This window comes from Hemiscyllium ocellatum, unplaced genomic scaffold (genome assembly GCF_020745735.1).
Source record: "Hemiscyllium ocellatum isolate sHemOce1 unplaced genomic scaffold, sHemOce1.pat.X.cur. scaffold_861_pat_ctg1, whole genome shotgun sequence".
Classification (NCBI taxonomy): domain Eukaryota; kingdom Metazoa; phylum Chordata; class Chondrichthyes; order Orectolobiformes; family Hemiscylliidae; genus Hemiscyllium; species Hemiscyllium ocellatum.
This window is the reverse complement of record NW_026869275.1, coordinates 44,368-56,283: the sequence shown is the minus strand read 5'-3', so window position 1 is coordinate 56,283 and position 11,916 is coordinate 44,368. Positions and strand designations below refer to the sequence as shown.

The following is an 11,916-nucleotide window of genomic DNA, read 5'->3' as shown; positions in this document are numbered from 1 at the left end:
CTCCCCTTCCTAGACCTTTCCATTTCTATCTCGGGCGACCGACTCAACACAGACATCTATTATAAACCGACTGACTCCCACAGCTACCTGGACTACACCTCCTCCCACCCTGCCCCCTGTAAAAACGCCATCCCATATTCCCAATTCCTTCGTCTCCGCCGCATCTGCTCCCAGGAGGACCAATTCCAACACCGCACAGCCCAGATGGCCTCCTTCTTCAAGGACCGCAGATTCCCCCCAGACGTGATCGACGATGCCCTCCACCGCATCTCCTCCACTTCCCGCTCCTCCGCCCTTGAGCCCCGCTCCTCCAACCGCCACCAAGACAGAACCCCACTGGTTCTCACCTACCACCCCACCAACCTCCGCATACAACGTATCATCCGCCGCCATTTCCGCCACCTCCAAACGGACCCCACCACCAAGGATATATTTCCCTCCCCTCCCCTATCAGCGTTCCGCAAGGACCACTCCCTTCGTGACTCCCTTGTCAGATCCACACCCCCCACCAACCCAACCTCCACCCCCGGCACCTTCCCCTGCAACCGCAGGAAATGTAAAACTTGCGCCCACACCTCCACACTCACTTCCCTCCAAGGCCCCAAGGGATCCTTCCATATCCGCCACAAGTTCACCTGTACCTCCACACACATCATCTATTGCATCCGCTGCACCCGATGTGGCCTCCTCTATATTGGTGAGACAGGCCGCTTACTTGCGGAACGCTTCAGAGAACACCTCCGGGCCGCCCAAACCAACCAACCCAATCACCCCGTGGCTCAACACTTTAACTCCCCCTCCCACTCCACCGAGGACATGCAGGTCCTTGGACTCCTCCACCGGCAGAACACAACTACACGACGGCTGGAGGAGGAGCGCCTCATCTTCCGCCTGGGAACCCTCCAACCACAAGGTATGAATTCAGATTTCTCCAGCTTCCTCATTTCCCCTCCCCCCACCTTGTCTCAGTCGGTTCCCTCAACTCAGCACCGCCCTCCTAACCTGCAATCCTCTTCCTGACCTCTCCCACCCCACCCCACTCCGGCCTATCACCCTCACCTTGACCTCCTTCCACCTATCCCACCTCCATCGCCCCTCCCCCTAGTCCCTCCTCCCTACCTTTTATCTTAGCCTGCTTGGCTCTCTCTCTCTTATTCCTGATGAAGGGCTTATGCTCGAAACGTCGAATTCTCTATTCCTGAGATGCTGCCTAACCTGCTGTGCTTTGACCAGCAACACATTTGCAGCTGTGATCTCCAGCATCTGCAGACCTCATTTTTTACTCGAAGATTTTAACCTACTGCGAATCCTCTTACATGGATTGGCCATGCTAAATTACCCATAGTGTTCAGGGATGTGCAGGTTAGGGTGGATTGACCGCGGGAAATGATTCCTTGGTGTTAACTGCATTAGTCAGGTGTAAATGTAGGAATTGGGTATGTGTCTGTGCGGGTTACTCTTTGGCAGGTCAGTGTGGGTATTCTTTGGAGGGTCAGTGTGGGCTTGTTGGGCCCACGGGCTTGTTTCCAATCGATCGGGGAATCTATCGTGATGTAAACACAGAGCGGAACAATGAAACAATGGATGGCAGGTCAAAGTTCGAAGGGCAGAGGGAGAGCGAGACTTTAGATTAGATTAGACTTACAGTGTGGAAACAGGCCCTTCGGCCCAACAAGTCCACACCGACCCGCCGAAGCGCAACCCACCCATACCCCTACATTTACCCCTTACCTAACACTATGGGCAATTTAGCATGGCCAATTCACCTGACCCGCACATCTTTGTGACTGTGGGAGGAAACCGGAGCACCCGGAGGAAACCCACGCAGACACGGGGAGAACGTGCAAACTCCACACAGTCAGTCGCCTGAGGCGGGAATTGAACCCGGGTCTTCAGGCGCTGTGAGGCAGCAGTGCTAACCACTGTGCCACCGTGCCGCCCACTAACTTCAGCGGCCTGTTTCCACACAGCTCCCCGGCTGCACGTCCCAATCGGGCGTTCTGAGCTGAGAGCTGGCCACTTTCCCTCTCACCCCCTCGACTTACCCTCGAGAAACAGAAAAGCTGAAAGACTCCCCCGTTGATTTACAGGAACAAAGATGGCCTTTCACCTCGGGGGGAGAAGCCCAGCCGTTTCGGAGCCCGGCCTGGTTTCCCACCCGCCCCTCTCTGAGAGATACCGAGGGGACAGTATCCCGCTTTGGGACGGGCTATTGGAAGTGTCTGTCAGGGATACCTCTGCAGGTGTTCCTTCAGGGGCAGTATGGGAGACCCCCAAACACCTCCAGGTGCTTCATCGACGGCCTTTCCCCCGCCACCCCACTCTCTCCATGAGGTGGGTGGGTGCATGTCCCCCAGTAGGGGCAATGGGGACCTGTTCGGTTCAGGAAGGCAGTGGGGCAGGAACACGATGGGCTGAAGGGTCTACCTCCGCACTGACGTCTCCCTGGGTCTTGGGAACCCAGCCCGGTCTCATTTCGGAGGTAAAAGGTCATGGGGGGGACATCAACAAAGGCTGGAGTGGTTTTCCCATCAGACACTGGGAAGGGGCGTGGTGAACAGATGACAGACGCCATCTTCAGAGAGAGAGTCACATGGCCCTTCCCATCAGCCCCCTTGGGGTGGAGAGGGTGGGGGTAGGAGGGCGCTATGCCAATGCAAGCCCCCTTTGTCCAGCGGAGTGTCTGTGAGGCGCCTCCCCAGAGTTTCTGCTCTCGGGGCAGGAGAGGAGAGGGAGCCTGGGTTTGTCACCATCAGCAGGAGATCAGAGACAGATTAGGGACAGCTCTGTGTCACACCCTCACCCTCCCACCCTCCCTCCATCACCCAGCGAGGTGCAGCAACTCACACGTTCCATCCCCAATAAGACCCTTTCTGCCGTCTCCCTCCATTGGGAGGGACCCTATGCTCTCTCTCCCCTTCCCGGGACAGACATTCACTCCCCGCACCGACCCCCATCCCCCACACCATTAATCTGCTGGCTGATGTTTTGCACAGTCATTGAAGTGATCAATATCTCTCCCTCTCTCTGTCTCTCTCTCTGTCTCTCTCTCTCTCTGTCTCTCTCTCTGTCTCTCGCTTTCTGTCTGTCTATCTTTCTCTGTTTGTCTCTATCACTCTGTCTCTCTCTGTCTCTCTCTCTCTGTCTCTGTCTGACTCTGTGTGTGTCTCTCTCTGTCTCTCTCTGTCTCTCTCTGTCTCTCTCTCTCTCTCTGTCTCTCGCTTTCTGTCTGTCTATCTTTCTCTGTTTGTCTCTATCACTCTGTCTCTCTCTCTGTCTCTGTCTGACTCTGTGTGTGTGTCTCTCTCTGTCTCTCTCTCTCTCTCTGTCTCTGTTTCTCTGTCTCTGTCTGACTCTGACTCTCTCTGTGTCTTTCTCTCTCTCCCCTTCCCGGGACAGACATTCACTCCCCGCACCGACCCCCATCCCCCACACCATTAATCTGCTGGCTGATGTTTTGCACAGTCATTGAAGTGATCGATATCTCTCCCTCTCTCTGTCTCTCTCTCTGTCTCTCTCTGTCTCTCTCTCTCTCTCTCTCTCTCTCACTCACTCTGTCTCTCTCTCTCACTCTGTCTCTCTCTCTCTCTGTCACTCTCTGTCTCTCTCTCTCTCTCTCACACTCTCTGTCTCTCTCTGTGTGTGTCACTCTCTGTCTCTCTCTCTCTCTGTCTCTGTCTCTCTGTCTCTGTCTCTCTCTCTCTCTGTCTCTCTCTCTCTGACTCTCACTCTCTCTCTCTCTGCGACGTCTCTCCATTTCACACCCTGGCCTCAGCCTCCATCCTGGAGCCGCTTGCAAACTGATTCTGGTTGCACCTGGTTCTGATGCCCAGTTTGTAATGCAGTGTAACCTGTCATGGGGCGGCGTTTCAGTGGGATGAGGCAGGAGGCTGGCACTGAGTTATAGAGATGGACAGCACAGAAACAGACCCTTCGGCCCAACCCGTCCATGCCGACCAGATATCCCAACCCAATCTAGTCCCACCTGCCAGCACCCGGCCCATATCCCCCCAAACCCTTCCTATTCATATACCCATCCAGATGCCTCTTAAATGCTGTAATTGTACCAGCCTCCACCACTTCCTCTGGCAGCTCATTCCATACACGTACCACCCTCTGGGGGAAAAAGTTGCCCCTTAGGTCCCTTTTATATCTTTCCCCTCTCACCCTAAACCTATGCCCCTCTAGTTCTGGACTCCCCCACCCCAGGGAAAAGACTTTGTCTATTTATCCTATCCATGCCCCTCATGATTTTATAAACCTCTATAAGGTCACCCCTCAGCCTCCGACGCTCCAGGGAAAACAGCCCCAGCCTGTTCAGCCTCTCCCTGTAGCTCAGACCCTCCAACCCTGGCAACATCCTTGTAAATCTTTACTGAACCCTTTCAAGTTTCACAACATCTTTCTGATAGGAAGGAGACCAGAATTGCACACAATATTCCAACAGTGGCCTAACCAATGTCCTGTACAGCCGCAACATGACCTCCCAACTCCTGTACTCAATACTCTGACCAGTAAAGGAAAGCATACCAAACGCTGCCTTCACTATCCTATCCACCTGCGACTCCACTTTCAAGGAGCTATGAACCTGCACTCCAAGGTCTCTTTGTTCAGCAACACTCCCTAGGACCTTACCATTAAGTGTATAAGTCCTGCTAAGATTTGCTTTCCCAAAATGCAGCACCTCGCATTTATCAGAGTTAAACTCCATCTGCCACTTCTCAGCCCATTGGCCCATCTGGTCCAGATCCTGTTGTAATCTGAGGGAACCCTCCTCTCTGTCCACTACACCTCCAATTTTGAGGTCATCTGCAAACTTACTAACTGTACCTCTTATGCTCGCATCCAAATTATTTATGTAAATGACGAAAAGTAGAGGGCCCAGCTCCGATCCTTGTGGCACTCCACTGGTCACAGGCCTCCAGTCTGAAAAACAACCCTCCACCACCACCCTCTGTCTTCTACCTTTGAGCCAGTTCTGTATCCAAATGGCTAGTTCTTCCCTGTGTTGTGCAGCCCACAGAGCTAGGGGCACGGGCGACTGGCCGAATGGTCAAAGTTAGCAGGGGAAGATTCTGTACGAGCACGCCTCAGCAGCACATTGAGCTGTGGGGAGAGTCACTTCCTGCTTCTCGTCTGGAAATATCAGGACACTGACTGGTGTCTCTCAGTCCCCTCTCTCTCCCATGGTGATATGTGTACACTGACTGGTGTCTCTCAGTCCCCTCTCTCTCTCATGGAGATATGTGTACACTGACTGGTGTCTCTCAGACCCCTGTCTCTCTCAGGGAGATATCTGTACACTGACTGGTGTCTCTCAGTCCCCTCTCTCTCTCAGGGAGATATCTGTACACTGACTGGTGTCTCACAGTCCCTTGTCTCTTAGAGAGATATGTGTACACTGACTGGTGTCTCTCAATCCCCTCTCTCTCCCAGGGAGATATCTGTGCACTGACTGGTGTCTCTCAGTCCCTCTCTCCCTCTCGGGGAGATATCTGTACACTGACTGGTGTCTCTCAGTCCCTCTCTCTCTCTCAGGGAGGTATCTGTGCACTGACTGGTGTCTCTCAGTCCTCCCTCTCTCTAAGGGAGATATCTGTACACTAACTGGTGTCTCACAGTCCCTTGTCTCTTAGAGAGATATGTGTACACTGACTGGTGTCTCTCAATCCCCTCTCTCTCCCAGGGAGATATCTGTACACTGACTGGTGTCTCTCAGTCCCTCTCTCTCTCAGGGAGGTATCTGTGCACTGACTGGTGTCTCTCAGTCCTCCCTCTCTCTAAGGGAGATATCTGTACACTAACTGGTGTCTATCAGTCCCCTCTCTCTCTCAGGGAGATATATGTACACTGACTGGTGTCTCTCAGTCCCTCTTTCTCTCTCAGGGAGATATCTGTACACTAACTGGTGTCTATCAGTCCCCTCTCTCTCTCAGGGAGATATCTGTACACTGACTGGTGTCTGTCAGTCCCCTCTCTCTCTCAGGGAGATTACTGTACACTGAATGGTGTCTCTCAGTCCCCACTCTCTCTCAGGGAGATATCTGTACACTGACTGGTGTCTCTCAGTCCCCTCTCTCTCGCAGGGAGATAACTGTCCACTGACTGCTGTCTCTCAGTCCCCTCTCTCTCTCTCTCTCTCTCTCTCTCTCTCAGGGAGATATCTGTACACTGACTGGTGTCTCTCAGTCCCCTCTCTCTCAGGGAGATATGTGTACACTGACTTGTGTCTCTCAGTCTCCTCTCCCTCTCAGGGAGATAACTGTACACTGACTGGTGTCTCTCAGTCCCCACTCTCTCTCAGGGAGTTATCTGTACACTGACTGGTGTCTCTCAGTCCCTCTCTCTCTCAGGGAGATATCTGTACACTGACTGGTGTCTCTCAGTCCCCTCTCCCGCTCTCAGGGAGATATCTGTACACTGACTGGTATCTCTCAGTCCCTCTCTGTCTCTCAGGGAGATAGATGTACACTGACTGGTGTCTCTCAGTCCCCTCCCTCAGAGGGAGTTATCTGTACACTGACTGGTGTCTCCCAGTCCCTCTTTCTCTCTCAGGGAGATATCTGTGTATTGACTGGTGTCTCTCAGTCCCTCTCCCGCTCTCCGGGAGATATCTGTACACTGACTGGTGTCTCTCAGTCCCCTCTCTCTCCCTCAGGGATATAACTGTCCACTGACTGGTGTCCCTCTGTCCCCCCTCTCTCTCTCTCTCAGGGAGGTATCTGTACACTGACTGGTGTCTATCAGTCCCCTCCATCTCAGGGAGAAAACTGTGCACTGACCGGTGTCTCTCAGTCCCCTCTCTCTCACAGGGAGATTTCTGTACACTGACTCGTATTGCTTAGTCCCCTCTCTCTCTCTCTCTCAGGGAGGTATCTGTACACTGACTGGTGTCTCTCACTTCCCTCTCTCTCAGGGAGGTATCTGTACACTGACTGGTGTCTCTCACTCCCCTCTCTCTCCCTCAGGGAGGTATCTGTACATTGACTGGTGTCTCTCAGTCCCTCTCTCTCTCAGGGAGATATCTGTACACTGGCTGGTGTCTCTCAGTCCCACTCTCTCTCAGGGAGATATCTGTACACTGACTGGTGTCTCTCAGTCCCTCTCTCTCTCAGGGAGATATCTGTACACTGACTGGTGTCTCTCAGTCCCTCTCTCAGGGAGATATCTGTACACTGACTGGTGTCTCTCAGTCCCTCTCTCAGGGAGATATCTGTACACTGACTGGTGTCTCTCAGTCCCCTCTCTCTCAGGGAGATATCTGTACACTGACTGGTGTCTCTCAGTCCCTCTCTCTCTCAGGGAGATATGTGTACACTGACTGGTGTCTCTCAGTCCCTCTCTCTCTCAGGGAGATATCTGTACACTGACTGGTGTCTCTCAGTCCCCTCTCTCTCTCTCTCACTGTGAGCAGGGTAATATTTCTTGGTCACACACTGCCTTTATTTGTTGAGACGTGGCGACAGCCACTTCCTGTTTCTCGTCTTTAAATGGACGCTGACTTTCGGCATTTCCCGTTTCCTGTCTCTCTCTCCCCTCCCCGGGCACGGAGTGATTTCCACCCGGAACGTTCCTCCGTTCCCCCTCCCCCCTCCGCCCCGGGTGTTTCCTCGGGACTGGAGCCAGCTTACCCCCACATCTCCCCCTCCCCCGGGCGTCACTGTCAATGGACTCCATGATGTTGGAGTTGCCGGGCTTTCTGTTCCTCGTCTGCTCCGTGTCTGGTAGGTTCCCATCCCCCTCAGCTCCCCTCCCCCTCACCCCCCTCACCCTCTCATCCCCCTCCCCTCGGACAGTCCCCTCCCCCTCACCCACCTCCCCTCGGACAGAACCCACCCCCTCACTCCCCTCCCCTCCGACAGTGCGACACTCCCTCAGCACTGACTCTCCGACAGTGCAGCACTCCCTCAGCACTGACCCTCCGACAGTGCGACACTCCCTCAGCACTGACTCTCCGACAGTGCAGCACTCCCTCAGTACTGACCCTCCGACAGTGCAGCACTCCCTCAGCACTGACCCTCCGACAGTGCGGCACTCCCTCAGCACTGACCCTCCGACAGTGCGGCCCTCCCTCAGTACTGACCCTCCGACAGTGCGGCACTCCCTCAGCACTGACCCTCCGACAGTGCGGCACTCCCTCAGCACTGACCCTCCGACAGTGCGGCACTCCCTCAGCACTGACCCTCCGACAGTGCGGCCCTCCCTCAGTACTGACCCTCCGACAGTGCGGCGCTCTCTCAGTACTGACCCTCCGACAGTGCAGCGCTCCCTCAGTACTGACCCTCCGACAGTGCAGCGCTCCCTCAGTACTGACCCTCCGACAGTGCAGCACTCCCTCAGTACTGACCCTCCAACAGTGCGGCGCTCCCTCAGCACTGAACCTCCAACATGCAGCACTCCCTCAGTACTAACAGCTGATATCTGTGTCTTATCTCGCTGAGAGATAGAGACATCGAGAGTGAGAGAGGAGTGAGAGGAGTGAGAGAGGAGTGATATATTGTGAGGAGAGACGGAGTGTGTTCCGTGGTTAGAACGTGAGCTGGTTAATGTGCAGGGTCTGTTGGCCTTTGAGAGAGACAGAGGGAGTGAGAAATGGAGATATGTAGGGAGTGAGACAGGGAATTGGACAGGGAGAGAGTCACTAACATTTCTATCTTTTCCATTTGAAGGTCAGGGTGTGGTGGATATTAAAACTCCAGCTTTCCCTGTGAATGGGACTGTGGGACGCTCTGCCTGGTTACCTGTGGAAATAAACCCCATCCCAGAGAAAACAGAAATCACCTGGAGATTCACTGAAATTGGTCGTGCAGCATCTATCGCTCGATTGGACACCAGTGACGGGAAAATTAAAATATTTGAAGACACGGGGTTTGAAGGAAGGGTCACAGTGCACGGGAACCTGACCCTTCAGATAGACAACCTGACGATGGGTGACGGAGGGATTTACACAGTGACTCTAACAGGAGAAGGAAGAGATTATACAGGAAAGGTTACTCTGCAAGTTTGTGGTGAGTTTATTCATCACAATCACACAGTCCCTGTCCCTCAGTGAGGGGGAGGTGTGTTTCTCTGTGTCCCTGTCCCTCAGTGAGGGGGTGTGTGTCTCTCTGTGTCCCTGTCCCTCAGTGAGGGGGGGGGGGCGGGGAGTCTCTCTGTGTCCCTGTCCCTCAGTGAGGAGGAGGTGGGAGACAGTGGGATGTTTCTGGGAGTTACTCACAGCCTGTCCTTGTCCATACAGAGCCCGTGTCTGTACCCACTGTGGAGCTGGTTGAGAACATCACTGCTGAGAGCTGTAATGTCACCCTGCTGTGCTCTGTGGAGATGGGGAGTCACATCATCTATACCTGGACATCGCTGGGAACCACCCAGACAGATGGGGAGGTGGAACAGCTCTCCGGGAGCACGGGGGAACTGAAACTGTCAGTGGGAATGTCTGAGCCCATCCACTATCGGTGTACGGTGTGGAACGCAGTCAGTGAGGAGAGCGGGGAGATCAGGGTAGACCCACCCTGTACAGGTTAGTGTCTGTCCTACAGTCCACATCAACAGCAGGACAGGGCGAGAGAGAGAGAGAGAGAGAGAGAGAGAGAGTGCAGGAGAGAAGGAGGGATGTGCAGACTGAGGGGACAGAGTCGAACAGAACAGTGCCAGACTCAGGTGATTGGGTGGTGATGGGGGGGAAGCAAAGTGATTTTCTTCCACGGGAGGGGTTTGTATCAAATGGAATGCTTATTTCAGAGAGTACAGAGTTTCAAGGTGGGGGGGTTTTGCGAAAACGATGCCAGATACTAGTCAGAGCGTGGCTGGACCACTGTGAGCAGTTTTGGGGCCCTGTATCTGAGGGAGGGCAGACTGAGGACAGTCCCAGGGACGGTTCACTCGGCCGATCCTGGGGGATGGAGGGACTCCCTGATGGAGGGGAACTTGAGTAGGTTGCGCCCGCACGCATGGGAGCCGAGAGGAATGAGAGGCGTCCTCAGTGAAACGTACAAGAGGGGAACTGGGCAGGGGCAGAGGCGAGGAGGTCGTTTCCCCCTGGTGTGGGTAGCGGGGAGGGGGGTGGAGTGTAGGACCCAGAGGGGAATCATCTCAGAGTAAGGGGGCTCCCATCGGAGACAGAGACAGAGAAGGCATTCCTTCTCTCACCGAGGGGAGGGGATCTGGGGGATCCTATCCTGCAGAGGGCTGGCGAGGCCAGGTCAGTCAAGGCCGAGACTGAGAGACAGACAGAGAGACAGAGGGAAAGTGACAGAGAGAGAGAGAGAGAGAGAGAGGTATTTAATCAGGTAAGGTAGGGAGGGTGGATGGGGAAAAGGCAGGATAAAGGTGTTGGAGGATTATCACACCAGCTACAATCTCATCGATGGACACAGTAGAGTTGATGGGCCATACAGGATGGATCGGGGGATCAGTGGTTAGCACCGCTGCCTATCGACGCCAGAGACCCTGGATCGATCCCAGACTCAGGGTGACTGTCTATGTGAAGTTTGCACGTTCTCCCTGTGTCTGCGTGGGACTCCTCCGGGTGATCCGGTCTCCTTCCACAGTCCCAAAGATGTGGGGGTCAGGTGAATTGGCCATGCTAAATTACCCCATAGTGTTCAGGGATGTGTAGGTTAGGGTGAATTGGCCATGCTAAATTATCCCATAGTGTTCAGGGATGGGCAGGTTAGTGTGGATTGGCCATGCTAAATTACCCCATAGTGTTCAAGGATGTTAAGATTAGGGTGGATTGACCATGCTAAATTACCCCATAGTGTTGAGGGATGTGCACGTTAGGGTGGATTGGCCATGCTAAATTACCCCATAGTGTTCAGGGATGTGTAGGTTAGGGTGGATTGGCCATGCTAATTGACCCATAGTGTTCTGGGATGTGGAGGTTAGGGTGGATTGGCCATGCTAAATTGCCCATAGTGCTCAGGGATGTTTAGGTTTGGATGGATTGGCCATGCTAAATTATCCATAGTGCTCAGGGAAGTTTAGGTTAGGGTGGATTGGCCATGCTAAATTACCCATAGTGCTCAGGGATGTGTACGTTAGGGTGGATTGGCCATGCTAAATTACCCCATAGTTTTCAGGGATGTGTAGGTTAGGGTGAATTGGCCATGCTAAATAACCTATCGTGTTCAAGGATGTGTAGGTTAGGGTGGATTGGCCGTTCTAAATTACCCTTTAGAGTTCAGGGATGTGCAGGTTTGGGTGGATAGGCCATGCTAAATTACCCATAGTGTTCAGGGATGTGCAGGTTAGGGTGGATTGGCCATGCTAAATTACCCATAGTGTTGAGGGATGTGCACGTTAGGGTGGATTGGCCATACTAAATTACCCCATAGCGTTCAGGGATATGCAGGTTAGGGTGAATTGGCCATGCTAAATTACCCCATAGTGTTCAGGGATGTGTAGGTTAGGATGGATTGGCCATGCTAAATTACCCCATAGTGTTCAGGGATCTGTAGGTTAGGGTGGATTGGCCATGCTAAATTACCCATACTGCTCTGGGATGTGTAGGTTAGAATGAATTAGCCATGCTAAATTACCCCATAGTGTTCAGGTTTGTGTAGGTGAGAGTGGGTTGGCCATGCTAAATTCCCGATAGTGTTCAGTGATGTGCAGGTTAGGGTGGTTTGGCCATGCTAAATAGCCTATAGTGTTCTGGGATGTTTAGGTTTGGGTGGATTGGCCATGCTAATTTACCCCATAGTGTTCAGGGATGTGCAGGTTAGGGTGAATTGGCCATGCTAAATTACCCCATAGTGTTCAGGGATGTGCAGGTTAGGGTGGATTGGCCATGCTAAATTACCCATAGTGTTCAGGGATGTGTAGGTTAGGGTGGATTGGCCATGCTAAATTACCCATAGGGATCAGGGATGTGCAGGTTAGGGTGAATTGGCCATGCTAAATTATCCCATAGTTTTC

General features: G+C 53.4%; 1 protein-coding gene across 2 annotated transcripts in view; it reads left to right on the top strand.

Moving 5' to 3' along the window:
- The first annotated feature begins 7,467 nt into the window (after positions 1–7,467).
- The window catches only part of LOC132814587 (SLAM family member 5-like), a 47,711-nt gene continuing 43,262 nt past the window's right edge, over positions 7,468–11,916 (top strand). Inside the window, exons 1-3 of one of the 2 annotated variants that reach the window (XM_060823527.1) lie at positions 7,468–7,724; positions 8,670–9,008; positions 9,239–9,517. In XM_060823527.1, coding sequence (XP_060679510.1) covers positions 7,667–7,724; positions 8,670–9,008; positions 9,239–9,517 — 676 coding nt within the window. In that variant the 5' untranslated portion in view covers positions 7,468–7,666. Of the gene's footprint in view, positions 7,725–8,663; positions 9,009–9,238; positions 9,518–11,916 lie in introns of both variants that reach the window. The other variant, XM_060823526.1, reaches the window with a different exon arrangement.